General features: G+C 34.2%; 1 protein-coding gene across 5 annotated transcripts in view; it reads left to right on the top strand.

Annotated features, from left to right (window-relative positions):
* The window catches only part of LOC147411142 (putative serine/threonine-protein kinase SIS8), a 39,449-nt gene that overhangs the window by 7,405 nt on the left and 16,878 nt on the right, over positions 1 to 15,166 (top strand). For 2 of the 5 annotated variants that reach the window (XM_086444987.1, XM_086444995.1), the window contains 9 exons: positions 2,085 to 2,372; positions 3,966 to 4,033; positions 4,834 to 5,230; positions 10,176 to 10,379; positions 11,187 to 11,378; positions 11,833 to 12,092; positions 13,040 to 13,165; positions 13,384 to 13,473; positions 14,185 to 14,277. In XM_086444987.1, the coding sequence (XP_086301113.1) occupies positions 4,982 to 5,230; positions 10,176 to 10,379; positions 11,187 to 11,378; positions 11,833 to 12,092; positions 13,040 to 13,165; positions 13,384 to 13,473; positions 14,185 to 14,277 (1,214 nt within the window). In that variant the 5' untranslated portion in view covers positions 2,085 to 2,372; positions 3,966 to 4,033; positions 4,834 to 4,981. The remainder of the gene's footprint in view (positions 1 to 2,084; positions 2,373 to 3,965; positions 4,034 to 4,833; positions 5,231 to 10,175; positions 10,380 to 11,186; positions 11,379 to 11,832; positions 12,093 to 13,039; positions 13,166 to 13,383; positions 13,474 to 14,184; positions 14,278 to 15,166) is intronic. The other 3 variants (XM_086445003.1, XM_086445006.1, XM_086445016.1) reach the window with 3 other exon arrangements.

Genomic DNA, 15,166 nt, shown 5'->3' with positions numbered 1-15,166 from the left:
AACAAGAGACTCCTCGGATTGCCATTTTTTTAGATTAGGATTACCAGCGGCAGGTTTCGATATTTCACCAGTCAAATGCCCAATTTTGCCTCTGCCATCGATCACCAATTTTACAGATTGAGCCTACTCGAGATAGTTGTGCCCATTGAGTTTTGTAATTGTAAGATAAATGGCCGAATTCTGTAATCAGTAGATACATGCATGAGAGGAATAATGGGATTGGGTAAAATGGTTTCAAAAGTACTAGAAGAGCCGGAAGAGATGGTAGTATTTCTTTGGGCACTGGTCATCGCCGACTTATACGACATCATCATAAAAAGAAAGTAGAAAAAGAGCACGAGGCTCTGATACCATGAAGGTTTTTTAGAAGAAGAATTATTATTCTTATTGAATGTCAAGAGAAACGATGACAACATAAATAGTAGAGGAAGGCTACCAAATTAGGAAGGCCACAAAAACAGCAAAACAAATCAAATCAAATAAGCAAATCTCTAGATTAGAAAAAAGAAATTACTAAAATCTGAAATAGTAATTTCGGGTTTTATTTGCAAAAATAGAATTTCCTAATTTATTCCCTAGAAATCTGACATTAATCATTCAAGTAATCCTTTCCTCGGTTATTTCAGATGAACAAGGGGCTTTCTTTAGAGGTAGACATATTGGATTGGGTGCTACCAACAAATTAATGTATATAGATTCTGCAAAGTAGTTTTGGAAAAAGCTTACAACCTCATTAACTGCTGGTTTTTAGATTATTTTTTAAGGGGGATATATTTGGTACAAAATGGAAATTGGATTATGAAATGTATTGTTTAACACCGTTCCCAATTTTAGTTAATGACTCTCCTTAAGAATTACTTTGGATGTATCAAGGGTCTTAGATAAGGGGATCACCTTCCCTCATTTTTGTTTGATGTGGTCATTGAAGCTCTGGGGAGAATGATATTGAGTGGCCACATGGGTGAATCACATGGTTACATAATCAGCTCATATGGTCCAACCATTTCTCATTTACAATTCGTTGACGGCACTTATTATTTTGAGGATGCCTCATGCTCTAGCTAAGATTGCTGAGGGGTCTTCTGTAGTACTTTGGTGCTGCTTCAGGCCTGGACATTAATATTTCCAAAGTAAATTATTTGGAGTGGGATATTGATTCTTTAGCCAATATCCTTGGATGTGGCATAGATTCCTTCACTTCCCCTGCTTAGATTTACTGCTATTAGTAACTTATTGTTCTAAGCATTTGGGACCCAGTTGTAGAGAAGAAAATATCTGTCAAAAGGGGGAAAATTAGTGTTGATAAAGAGTTCTCTGTCAAGTATACACGTGTACTTTATGTTCCATCCCGGCTTCAGTGGTAGAGTGATTAAAAAATTAATAAGAGATTTTTTATGGAATGATCAGGAGAACTCAAAAACTTCATCTTGTAAACTGGAACACCACTTGTTCTCCAACATGCAGGGGTGCCTTTGAGATTTAGATAATCAAAAGTGAGTCCTTTCGGGAAAATGACTGGATTTTTGGGAAGGAACCCACATCTCTATGGAGGCTGTTGGCAAACTATGACAACAAAAATTTCGTGTGGGATTGTGTGGATGTTAGATCCTCTGATGGGTGTAGCTTTGAAGAATTATCCAAAATATATATCTTGTTTTTGTCAAAAAAATTTCCTGCTGGGTGAGGATTTGGTCAGGTAGTTGTGACTATTATTCCTCCGTTAGATTTTCCCATGTCGCCATAGATGGCTCAAAATTTTTATAGTTGTCCCCTTCATCAACCTTTCAAGCCTCTATGTGTGGGAGTCTAAAGTTCTTCTGAAGTGCCATTTTTTTTATTTTAAATTTGATGTGTGTCCCTTGACATACTTCTTATAGTGGACTATTAGATAAATCACAGTTTATCATATTTAATTTTTCAGTTGCATAAATCAAACTGTGAATCCATTTATCATCTCTTCCTTTACTGTGCACTTGTTTGGGATATTTGAAGCATTTTCTTTTCATCTTTTGGAGTTTGTCTGATTCTTCCCTACTTTTTAAAGATCTTTTTGGCATCTGATCCATTTCTGCCTTTTCATCCAGGGCACAGAACTTTTGGAGATTATTACCATTTGCTTTTGTGTCGTGTCTTCGGAAAGAGCATAATTTAAAGGTGTCTGAGGAATTGGAGGAAGACATTGCGGAATTCATATTGGGCATTAAATCATTCATCTCTTATTGGCCTAAATTCTTTAAGGCAACGCAAGGGTCTCTTTTTTGTGGATTTTATCGTTAGATGGATATTATTTGTGGGTAGAATGGTTTCATAATTTGCTTTCCGCACGTTTGTTCTGCTTCTGCCTTAGCTTGTATTTGTCCTTGTTCTGTTAGGTAGGTCCCCTCGATCTTCTTCCCTTGTAAATATGTTTGATTCATTAATTATGATCTTGATCTTTTGTAGATTTAAGAAATGGAAAAATATCACAAAGAATCCTGCATATTATGCTATTTCGAAGAAAATTTTCATATAACACTCCACATTTAAGTGAGACATGCATCTAAATTATTTTTTATTACAATTTTTTGCCAAAATTTTACTTACACAAAACACAAAAATTAGAAGTTAAATTTTTTTGTTTTGTTTTTGTGTGGAGATTTTTCCCTTCTCTGAGTTCCAAAAAATGAGATTCGTGACTATTGTACGAACTCTGTTGAACATTCTTGTCATCATCATCATCATATTTTCAGCCCTCATAGTGGAGGAGGCAGGAGGGGAGCTGCTGTTGGGGAAATGTCCGTGTGTCCTCCATCCATGTGGTAGCTGTTCACATATCCTTGTGTGCCTTTTTGTAGCCACCATCCTCAGAAAGCCTTGTCCCAGAAATTTGGGGTTGGCTGAACAAATCTTGTTTCTCCATTCAATTTTAACTAAACTCATGAATTTTATCAAGCTGAGCAGTATGCGGTGTTTATTATTTTTGATATTCAAACTAATCCTTTTACACATGAAGGTCCGTCCTACAATTTTCTTTTGAAGCAATATTTGCATGTGTTACGATCTTAGCAATAAGCACAATCATTTCCTTTTTAGTATACCTTATTAAATGTTACTTCCATTATGATCTTCATCAATGCTTTGTTTAATTGACTATAAATATCACATTTCATCATCATCATAAAAACCCCTATCCCAAATTTTTTGGGGTGGGCTAGATGGATGATTCTTGTTACTTCATTCAATTCTGTCCAAGGCCATGTCTTTTGTTAAATCAGGTACATTTGTGTCTGTTCTCACTACCCCAATCCATGTCACTTTTAGTCTTCGTATCACTCTTTTAGAACCTTCAGCCTGTCACGTTCCTTCTAACTGGGTTGTACATGGCCAAACCATCTCTGTCATGGTTCCATTAGTTTATTACCTATTGGGCTATTACTCATTTTCACAAAATTTCTTTTTTAACTCTTATCTTTCTTAATATTTTCACTCGTTCTCTCAGAATCCTCATCTCTGCTGCATTAATTCTGTGTGCATGATATTTTCTTGGTTACCCAACATTTTGCTCCATAAAGGATTGCCTGTCCTGTAGCCATTTATAAAAAAAATTCTTTTAGTTTTACTGGGATGTGTCACATATCACATAGCACAAAAGCACCCCTCTATGTTAACATCCTGCTCTAATTCAGCAGAGAACATCCTTGCTAATCTTAATCCTTGTACACAATACACTGCTGCATACATGAGAATACATCCCCACCCCCCTCTGGAAGAAAATTTACTTTCTTTAGCAAGCGTCTATTATATATTGGACACGATAAGGCTAGCTCCTTAAATTTGTATGCTTTTTTTGTTTTGTTTTGTTTTTTTTTTTTTTTGTTTGTGCTAAAGCTTACAAATTCACTCGAAGATTCCTGTTTGGGCATTAATGGATGCAATTTATTGGCTTATTCTGTTTGGTTCCTAATAACATTGTTCTTGTGTCTTAGATATAAGCTGGAATTATGTTTTTGGAACTGGCGCCTATTCCAGAGAATAAGTTTCATCTGTCTTTTAGGTGGGTCTGCTTGCCAGATTTTGCTGTGTTTTAGATGCCATTCACTTTTTGTCTATTTTTTTAACACAATACACTTTAGTCCCCATATTTTTTTTTCTCTATCGTTTTATTTGTTTATGGTTTTATAATATTGGAATGTAATTCAAGCTAATGTACAACATACATTATACTTTTTACCAAGTGACATTTGTATCTACATATTTAGTTTTTTTTGATAGGTAAACAACAATATATTAATAAAGAATAAAAAAGGCGGTCGAGATGACCAACGACAACTTACAAGGACACCGGAGCCAGAAATAAAAAAAAAACTTTACTAGGAGCAAAGAGCATCCCATCTAAAAGCAAACTCCTCAAAAAAGATCCCTTTAAAGGCCACATCCATCTTACACCAATAAAACAAAAACCTAAGAATAACCAAAATCATCTCATGGTGATCTCTATCAACCCCCAAAAAGATTCTCCTATTTCTTTCCAACCAAATACCCCAGCATATTGCAAAGTGAAGCAAGGCCCAAATAGTTTTCTTCCTACCAGAGAATAAGTTTGTAGCCCAGCACTTGAATAAGGACGAACAATTGTTCAGGAAGACCATAAAATATTAAACAAATGAAGAAAATGGGACCATGAATTCACCACAAACAGACAATGACTAAGAAAAAGATCAACTGATTCAGCGCTATTGTAACAGAGGACAAAAATTTGGTGAAATAAAATCTCTTTTTATAAGTTGGTCTAGAGTGAGCAATTTCCAGAAACCTCCAACCTCTTTAGTTAATATATTGGTCTCGATTTTGCAGGCTCTGTGACCTTCAGGTCAAGGAAATCGTTGTACGAGAAGTACATAGGTTCATTAATTGTTGTATAAGAATATCTTCTAGATTTAAAATGTCCTTTATGGGGTGAGAAGTAAGGTGAAATGGTTTTTTATTTCAAAGCTTTGAAGAGATGGAGGCAACTCGAGAAGATGTGGGGCCATTGGAACCAGGGCCTTCCAGTGATTCTTGGTGGCCCTCAGGTTTTATTGAAAAATTACAATCCGTTTCTCTGGTTTCTCAAGAAAAGACACTGAGTTGTAAGGAATCAATGTGCAATGCTGAGCAAGATGAAATGTCATCTCAGGAAGCATCACAAATTCTTTGGACCACTGGGAGGTTTTCTGGGTTGATTCCCAATGGTTTCTTCTCTGTCATTCCGGTGAGTGGTTGCTTTAAATTTCTTGGTTGGCACATGCAATATTTACTAGCCATTAAGTTAATGGTTCTTTCTTCAGTACCATATTTGCTGGTTGCTGAATTGTCTGAGAAATTGTAATGTTGTCATGAACATTTTTAGGATTTGTATCAGTTGTACGATGTTACTATTTTTCTACAATTTGTATGTATTACATGCTTTCATTGTTTGGTTATGATACAATAATTGGTATGTATTAGTACCTGCATGTTTGGAGTTTCATGTGTGAGATTATATTGATATGGGTTAGTGTGTTGTCTATTTCATATACTAATGGTTATTGTTTATATTTTACCGATCAAAGATGTTTTTATTGTTTTATTTTCCCTATGAGCTAGTGGAATCCTAGTGTAGGAAATATTGGGAGCAAGTGCAGGAGGAATAAAATATTGTGGAGCAATTTCCATACCTGCTCCCATATGCATCTCTCGTCTCTCTCTCTCTCTCTCTCTCTCACACACACACACACACACACACACACACACACGTACAAATACACATACACATGTTACAAACGATTAAGGTTTAAAATGTTGTTCTGGTCAAGAAAAAAAATCAAAGCATTCACTGATTCAAAAAACACAACATCCTGAATTTTCCGAAACATTTTCGGTAGAGACGTAAAATATTATTTTAATGATAAATAATGTAACAAAAACATATTTTAGGTTATGAATTGACTTCTACAATGTGTATATATTGCTGTGAATACACCTCTTTAGATTGCATTGAAGTGTGTTTAATGTTTCAACTTTCACTAAGCTATCAAATCCCTGTTGCCTAATGGTAAGGTGTCTAATTTTAATCAGAAGAAAAATGGGACAATACGGTGTCTTATTTTAATCATTTGAGAATGGCTCTTTAAAATATAACTTTCTCCGCAAAAAAGCAGATATTGAAAAGCACATGCATATTTTTTTTTTGAGATTGCATTGCATTGTTTTTTTTTTGGGGTACGGATTCATGATACTATTTAAATCAATATTCTTTTAGAGATTCCATTGCTATAGAGATTCTATCACTTTTTTCGGAATTTTTGATTTTGGTTTGTTTTTGACACATAACAATTCAAACCAAAACGTTTTGATACAAATCGAAAAAGTCCAAGACATTTGATTTCAGGAATGTTCAAACGGTGGTAAATACCAGTTGATACATTCCGATATGATAAGATACTTTGTACCATGCAAACAAGAATATAACCAATGCAGGTGCCAGCTAGCTTAGTTGGTAAAGTCTATGGGTGGTGATACCATAGACCTGGGTTCAATTCTCACCAGCACCGAGTTATTGATGTAATTAAAAAGTACTTCATCAATAAAATAAAATAAAAAAAAAAAATCCTTCTTAAAATTACTACTACCTAAGATCAATGGCAGCTTATATGAACTCACTTTCAAAAGACTTGGCTCTGGAAAGAGTGGAATGAAATGACACCATAAATGAACTCACTTTCAAAACACTTAGCTCTGGAAAGAGTGGAATGGAAGAGCAAGATTCATTTAGCTGACCCCAGATCTTTGGGATAAGGGCCCACATGTTGATGTAACAATGACATGGATATACGCATTAGTGTCCAGCACCAGTGTCAAGTGTTATAGACACTGATCATTAGTGTCCAGCACTAGTGTCAAGTGTTATAGACACCGATCACCCACAATTTTGATATGCTGACAGACTTCACAAGTTCTTATGGTTTATCCCATATGTCAAGAAATATAGTTTTAGAATACTTGAAGTTTATATTCGTAGAAAGAAAACACTTAAATAAGCTGATGTACATAAAAATCATTTAACCACTACATAAATAGTAACTGCAAACAACATATTTGGACAAATTAAGGTTTTTCCTGAAAAAGTGTTGGCATGTGTTCCACATGTGGATACTAACGATTTTTGAGAGTGCCAATTCATAGAAGAAGGGAATGTCCTTGTTGTGTAGATTACGAAAAAACCCATTTATTATATTGAATTGATTGTTGATAACTTTCTTTACATTGTTAGACTTTGCTTCTGTTGCCTGCCCGGCACTGGTTTCTTTTTAAGAGTTTATTTGTAGAAGCGTAGGGCAGACCATATGTGTGAGCAAAGTATTGGAACAATAATGTTTTGAGACACAATTTGCACTGATGGTAGCAACGCGGGAGGCATTTATAACATGTTCCTGTGTGTATTAAGCCCAAACCTAATGCAATTTAGTTCTTGTAATGCACATAAGCTGCCCAAAGATTTGGAGTAGGTTACACGAATCCTATTCCTCCATTCCATTGTGTCCAAAGCCATGTCTTTTTTTTTATTATTGAGAGTGAGTTAATATTTGCTTTCACTATCTCCACTATATTTTAATACTACAGTAGTAAACAAAATGTATGTTGCTGCATTTAGAATATCCATGGCTATGTGCTTGTCTACTTTCACATGTGAGCTAGCACACGTGTGAGAGAAGCTCATACGGTATATTCAATGGCTTCACATCACCAACCATTGGCAACAACTTCATTTGATGCCGGGTTCCAAACAAAATTAAATAAGGTTTTATGAGACAAATCAAAACAAAAATTAGTGACACACTGACACCTTCAACTAGTCTACCAATTGTTAATTGATCACCAACTTTCTAAACCTTCAATCAGTTTTTACTAGTTCTGAATCCATAAAACTAAGAAAAACATCTGCTAAAGGAGGGTGGAAGCTAACAAAGATCTAGGCCAGGTAGAGTCTGTTACCCAACCTTGGCACTCCAAGATACTCCATGGTGGGGTTAGTCGAGACTAAGAAGTTCTTTGGTGACCATCCCTAATCCAAAGCAAATGAGAGGCAAAGGTAGAACTAAGGAAGAAATGGATATAGCTGCCACCCCATGTTGAGCCTAAGAGCTTTGGCTGGTGTCAAACTTTATGGATCTTTGACAATCAATCCAAAATTATTGTCTTTTGCGGTCATTTTTTTTTGTTGGTTTGGCAAGATAGCATCAAAACTGTAACCACCTCCTTATTCATTGTGATATTATAAGATTTGTTTGAAGCATAGTCTCATAGAACTCCATTTTTCTTTTTTTGAAAAAAGTCTCATTTAAAATGCGTTATGTACCTCTAATGATTAAAACAATAAAAAATGTGATTGTTTAAAAAAAATGCATTTTTATGTTTTAAACCCTTTTTTTAGAAAAATTAAAAATAATAATAACCCATTTTTTTGTAGACCTATAGTTAATTTCTGTGGCCCTATGGTTGTTTGTGATTTGGTTTAGAAATGTTAATGTGAGATTTGCTGATAACTTCTGATGTTATGGGTTTTTAATTTTTTTTCAATAGTGTTTTGTTTTGTATAAAAGATATGTTGGTGGTTAGAGTGTTATTTATTTTTTTTGGCATCAGAAAATGTATGGTTTTGTGTGGACACATGTTATCAAGCATAGGTATTTAATAATGATTTTTTCATCAAAAATATATTTAAAACTGACGATAAATGTCTAGTGTGTATATATATATATATATTTCTTTTTTCATAATTATTAACATTAATATTTTTTATATTTATTTATTTTCTTCATTTTTCCGTGTTTTACAAAGTTTTCCCTTTCCATTTTTAAACCCGGATTCCAACTTGGTGACTATGGTTTGGACCAATTTGGTATATGCCGGGTTTCACCGTATTATGTGTTTGATCTTGGTACACATCAGATCCTTCAATCATATGGCCCCAATTCTATGGTCAACATCTTCCTCAATCTTTTAATCCTTGTGTATAATAGCCTGGATTCTATGGTTGTTTTGGGGTATTTACAAACCTTCAATTTTTACAGGACATTCCTCTTCATGGGTATTAGTACTAAATTTACATACCATATACTTGGTTTTGGTTCTACTTATTCTATTGCCCTTGGATTCCCACTCCTTTATCTATAATTCTAGTTTTGCATTGACTCCTGCTCTATCCTCATCAATTAATACTATATTATCTGCAAATAATAGACTCCAAGGTATGCTATCTTGAATGTGGGAAGTTACTTCTATAATTAGAGCAGACAAATTCAGACTCAAAGCCTACCCTTGATGTAATCCAATTGTAGTTGGGAAGTCTTTTTCCTCTTCATTTGTTTTCACACTAGTCACAACCCTCTCATATATGTCAATATTCATTTGGGATCTTTTCCCCCAATATGCACCGAATTAATTTTCTTGGTATTTTTTCATATGCTTTCTTTAGGTAAAAAAAAATCATGAGATTCTTCCTTTTTTCTCTACACTTCTTTATCATTTGTCTAAGTGGAAAGGTTGCTTCAATGGTAGTCTATCTAACATAAAACCAATTTGATTTTTTAATATATTCATTTTTTGTCTTAAATCTTTTTTCAATCACCTTTCTCATAGTTTCATAGTGTGACCCATAAACTCATGTCTCCTTTATTCTTATATATAATTACTGTGACCCTTTTTCTTCATTCATCCAACATGTCCTTAAACTATTATTGAATAACTTAATTAGCCAGGAAAATTCAAAACTTCTCATGTATTTCCATACTTCTATTAGCCTGATCCTAGAAAATAGAAATTCTAATTACATCCCTAACTCTCCTACACGCACCTTTTCTATGAGCTTGATAGGCATGATAAAGAAAAGAAAAATAGAGACATACTTATCAAAAAAATAAAAAATAGAGACATGATTTTTCTTGGCATTTATGTACTCCTACTCTTACAACTGTTTTATTCTGTTCATATGTTATTACTTATAATTATGCATATATTTTTATTGGTAAATTGTAATATACCTATTTTGCCTCTCCATTACCAAATTATATTATTTTAGAATTTATTCTGAATCTGACCGGTATAGCTAGTCGTTTGTTAAAACCTAGTAGCCATAGAAATGTGTTTATTACTTGATTGAATTTCATTATGTGCAGGAAAAAAGGTTCAAGGAGCTTTTTAATAGTATTCCTTCTCCGGATGAGCTTTATTCTTTGGGCATAGAGGATCTCAGACCTGATGTCATTCTTGTAGATGTAGAGAAAGATAAGAAGCTTTCCATGCTTAAGCAACTAATTGTGGCATCAGTGAAAGGTCTGAACTCAAATCCAGCTGCAATGATTAAAAAGATTGCTGGATTGGTGAGTTTTCTCAAGGAACATTTTTGATTGTTTGTCATAATCTGCCCCTTTGAGTACCGAACTATTTTAACAAGGTCATGGATTCGTTTCCCTCGTTTATTTTCCAGTTTCCTTTCATTTGTTGTTTTCTCTGTCTGATCTTTAGACCTTTGTTGGTGTGTGTATTTACCATAAAAAATATACTACTGAATTCTTTCTAAATAGTAGTTCCTAGTTACAATGTTCATGTAAATTAATACCATATAATGCTTGATTGCTTGCCAGTTGCTAGATATCCCCTTTCTCATACAATTAAAAAAATCTTTATATATTCAAATACAATTACGTAATGACATGTGCACTTACATTACCAAGGTATGGCTTGATTCATCATGTGTAGTGAAACATTCCAACTCACTCCGAAACATTCAAAATTTCAAAATGTATAGCAATGTTGGTTATTTCATTCTGCTGATTTAACATGTAAATATAATTATATGCATTCCGGCTGATTATATAGTGACAGAAAATTAACACCGTACACCCAAACGATTGCTCACATGGTTGGCGTGTATCCACCCAAAGGGATAGCTTAGATGGTGGTTGTGTAGTGGTCATGGACTCATGGGTTCAAACATATGATGTGCTGGTTTCTTCAACGAAGTTAAAATTGCCTAATTACTAAGGGTAGTTCAGTTATCTATATAAAAAAAGGAAAGGAAAGAAGAAATGGAAAGAAAATTTAACACCATCGAGTTACCATTGTTGGAAATTATTCCTTATGCTAAATTTCTTTTCAATGCATGATTCAATGTTTACCATGTACAGGTTTCTGATTTTTATAAACGGCCAACTTCAGAATCAAGTCCAACAAAAGATGCACTGGAGGAAATATCTCATGTATCAGAGAATCAAGGTGTCCAGCTGTTGGGACAAATAAAGCATGGCTCATGCCGGGCTCGAGCAATCCTATTCAAAGTTCTTTCAGATACCGTCGGTCTTGAGAGTAGACTTATAGTGGTAAGTTTTTCTTGTTTTTAGCCATGCGATGGACTCATTTGATAAGAATGCATTATCTGACACAAATGTGGTTCGTATTTGTGAGTGAGACGCATCCCTACACAATTTAAGAATTCTTTATATATTTAAATTCTTTCTATATTGTGTACTTAAAAAAAGTATTCTGAAAATATATTTATCAATTTTGAAATAAACTGTCTCGACATGTTGGTGTATCCAATTATGAGGTTCAATTTGTTTAACACTTGGTATTTGAGTCAGAGACCAACAGCTGTCTGTGTCCTTGTTACATAGGCCTGTAGTAGTAAATTGCTCGAACTTATTCCTTTCTGTAGTGTATTTGCCTCTTGATATATTTTCAGATATAAGTTTCAATTATTGAATCAAAAGAAATCTGTTCCACAAAATATTTTACTACCTAATCTCTGAAAGTTCTTGCTGTTTATTTTTTCAGGGTCTACCTAGCGAGGGACCGATTGAACACCCAGACTCATATAAGCATATGTCAGCGATAGTTGTTCTGAATAATGTGGAATTGCTGGTCGATCTTATGAGGTATCCGGGTCATCTAATTCCTTATTCAACCAGGGCAATCTTCATGTCCCATATTTTCGGCTCACGGAAGGACGACTCTGCAGAAAATGAATCCTATGATTCACCTCTTGAGCCAAGCAGTCCTCTTTATGGGTTTTTAGATAGAACAGATGTTGATAGGTAAGAAGAGACTGTTTGGTCCCCTTTCTTTTACTTTGAAATGTTGATTCAATTACTGATTTGAAACTATATGATGACCTAAACAGTGGCTTGTCATATTCTAGTCGGTTTTGTAGTTTTCTTTCTAGAGTATTAGGAGCATTATTTCCCCAATGAGCAAAATTCAAACTAGTGTATGAATTCATTTTGGTTCTCTTCTTTGCTTTATGATGTGCCTTGCTACACGTAAGTGCATAAGCTTTTCAGCTTAAATGGTCAACTAAACAATACCAAATTGAATACAATCTTGGTTTCCATATTCTCTCCATCTGTTTCCATCTTGGGTTACCCCCACTGTTTGACCAGCATTGAGCTATCCATAGAGAGCTCCTAATGGTGTATATTCTTTCTCATTGGTGTAAGTTTAGATAATTACAAATGGAAAATACTTGAAGTCTCAGAATATTATTTACCTTTCAAGTTGGCCAGTCTAAGAAACTCCTCACAAGCTTAACCAACTGATGGGTCCAAGTTCCATTGACAGTGATGTACAAGTATTGTAGTTAGCTTTGCAGCCTGATCATGTCAGTATTGCAAGTGACATCTGTTGTAAATAAGTGAAAGCTAGCCACTAATTAATGGCGCAAAATGCAGATATAGAAAGCAAAATGAACTACCCCCAAGATGCAGATATAGAAAAGACAAAAGAGAACTATCCCTAATATATGAGCTTCACAGGAATTGTCTTCCCCTCTTTTCATTTTTGTTCCCCTTGGATCTTGGAAACACATTTCCCTTTTTTGCTACCTTCATTTTATTAATGAAATGATCTTTGTTAATTAACTTAAAAAATAGTATGTGTTATAAGCTACTCCCTCTTTTATCATTCGTTTATTACTATTTTTATACATTGTACTCTGACTTCTGTTTCTCATGCTATAATTGTTTCCTTGTTGCATCTACTGCAGTCCGGGGCAAGAGGAGACCCTTGAATCCACATACCAACAGAAAATAGAAGCATCTTTGAATGTGTCAGGTCCTCTGTTGCAGAATATAATGTTGAGACCAACAGCCTCTTCTGAGGGAAAACTAAGGTAGAATTAAGTGTTTATCTTGATCAATTCTATTTCAAGCCATAAATAACATTCCAATTTGACTACTTCCTCTGTTCTTTTTATCCTTTAAAAAAAAAAAAAACTTTTACATTGTTGTGCCTGTTACCAATAGAATGATTTCTCCAATTCTGACCTGTAAAAAGTGAAGCTGATATAATGTGGTTACTTATTGTTGAATTTCTTTTTGGTTGTGTAAGCTTATCATATAGTGAGCCCAACATTACAAATGCATTTTGGCGACACAGCAGGAGAAAAGTCATTGCTGAACAACGGACATCTAGTTCAAGGTTTTACATTTTAATTCCTATTTGCTTTGACATGTTATAGGAATAGAAATGAATAATGTTATGCTTGGAAGTGTTATTTTGATTTAATTCTAAGCTACTTGTATTTTAGGATGTGCTATGTCTAATAAAAATATTTTGGTGCAATATGTTTGTAGTTACGGCCAAAACTAGACGATACCTTGGTCTCATACCAAGAATTGTCTCACACCATGATCCAAATCTGGTGAAAACTGAGAATTTCTTTTCTTTGCTCACAACATCCATCTTTAGAGAAAATTTACAGCAAAGAAACCTTTTATAATAACTTAAAAATCTTAATCCTATCATTATTCAAATCCTAATCTAATGAAAATAATATAAAAAGGCCAAAATAGCCTTATTGGGCCTAAAACATGTTTAATAATAAAGAGAAGTGGCCCACTTAATTAAAGTAATTGGTCCACCTACTGATAAAAAAAACCATTAATGAGGCCAACTAAACATAAAAAAAACCCAATACTAATAAAATACCAAAATATTCTACTAAACACCAAACTAACTAGACTAGACACTAATGCAACAAAAAAAAAAAAAAAAAAAATCATCCATCCAAAGTGCAAATGGTCTCCTCCTCTAGTAAATTCTGTACGATGAATTGAAGCTTTAAATTAAATGTGGTGCTATTGTTTATTTTGTGTATTCTAAGCTTAGTTTTGAATTGCACTTTTGCAGTCCGGAGCATCCTTCCCTTCGAGCATGTGGACGTTCAATGCTTAGTGGTTACAGACAATCATTTAAAGAATTTGCGGATATGGATGCATCAAGGTTTCTTCCTAGAATGATGCATTTATTTTGGATAATGGGTCTAGTGTACAATTTAGGAAAATGTAATCTTTTTCATTTCTCTTTCAATTTTTTGAAGTAGCTTAAAAATCAAATAATTGCATGGTGACTGGAAGTTTATTTTGATGAATACTGGTAATTTTTTTCTTGTTTCTATTCTCCATGGAGTTCTAGTTCAGTACTGGTGTTCGTTATTTGTATCTGCAACACCTTGACATTATTGTGTTCTAACAAGCAAACTGTGACGAAAAACTCATTTCATATTGATCGATGATTAACTTTCCATATAATACACATTTATTCTTAGTTTATACACTTTGACGTGCTCTCCCTGACTGAGCTTAACCTACTTTTTTCCTATAAAAGTTGGAAGTTAAGTTAGCATTTACTAAACTAGAATTTTTTGTTTTCTGATACTAATACAAACACCAGTCTGATTTTGCATGCACTTAGGAGTTAGAAGAGGCATGCACTTGCATAGTCCCATAAATTTAGAGTGACTTAGACATACCCTTCCATGTGTATTATCAAACCGATGACATTCCCCATTGACCTGGGTCTTCTCTTGTAGACTAATGCTAAATGACCTAAATGTCCTCATCTTCAACTTAAAACCCTAATTTTTCTCCCTAAATCCTTCATTTTCAAGCTCTTTAACCTCTATGGTAAACTTCTTTTAATCTAATCTGATCTTCAATCTGTTGTTTTCAACCTTAGCTTAACCCTTTGTAAAAACCCTTGATTTTCTGCCCAAAGTTCCATAATTTTTTTTTTTTATTTGTAAAATTTTATTGAAAAAGACAGGCAAGAATCACTTCAAAAAACAGTCGCCTAAATTCCTTAAATTGCTTACATGGCAAAAATAAAAAAC

The sequence above is a fragment of the Akebia trifoliata genome, chromosome 1 (genome assembly GCF_017979445.1).
Source record: "Akebia trifoliata isolate Shusen 1 chromosome 1, ASM1797944v1, whole genome shotgun sequence".
NCBI classification, from domain to species: Eukaryota; Viridiplantae; Streptophyta; class Magnoliopsida; order Ranunculales; family Lardizabalaceae; genus Akebia; species Akebia trifoliata.
This window is presented reverse-complemented; position numbering and strand designations above follow the sequence as displayed.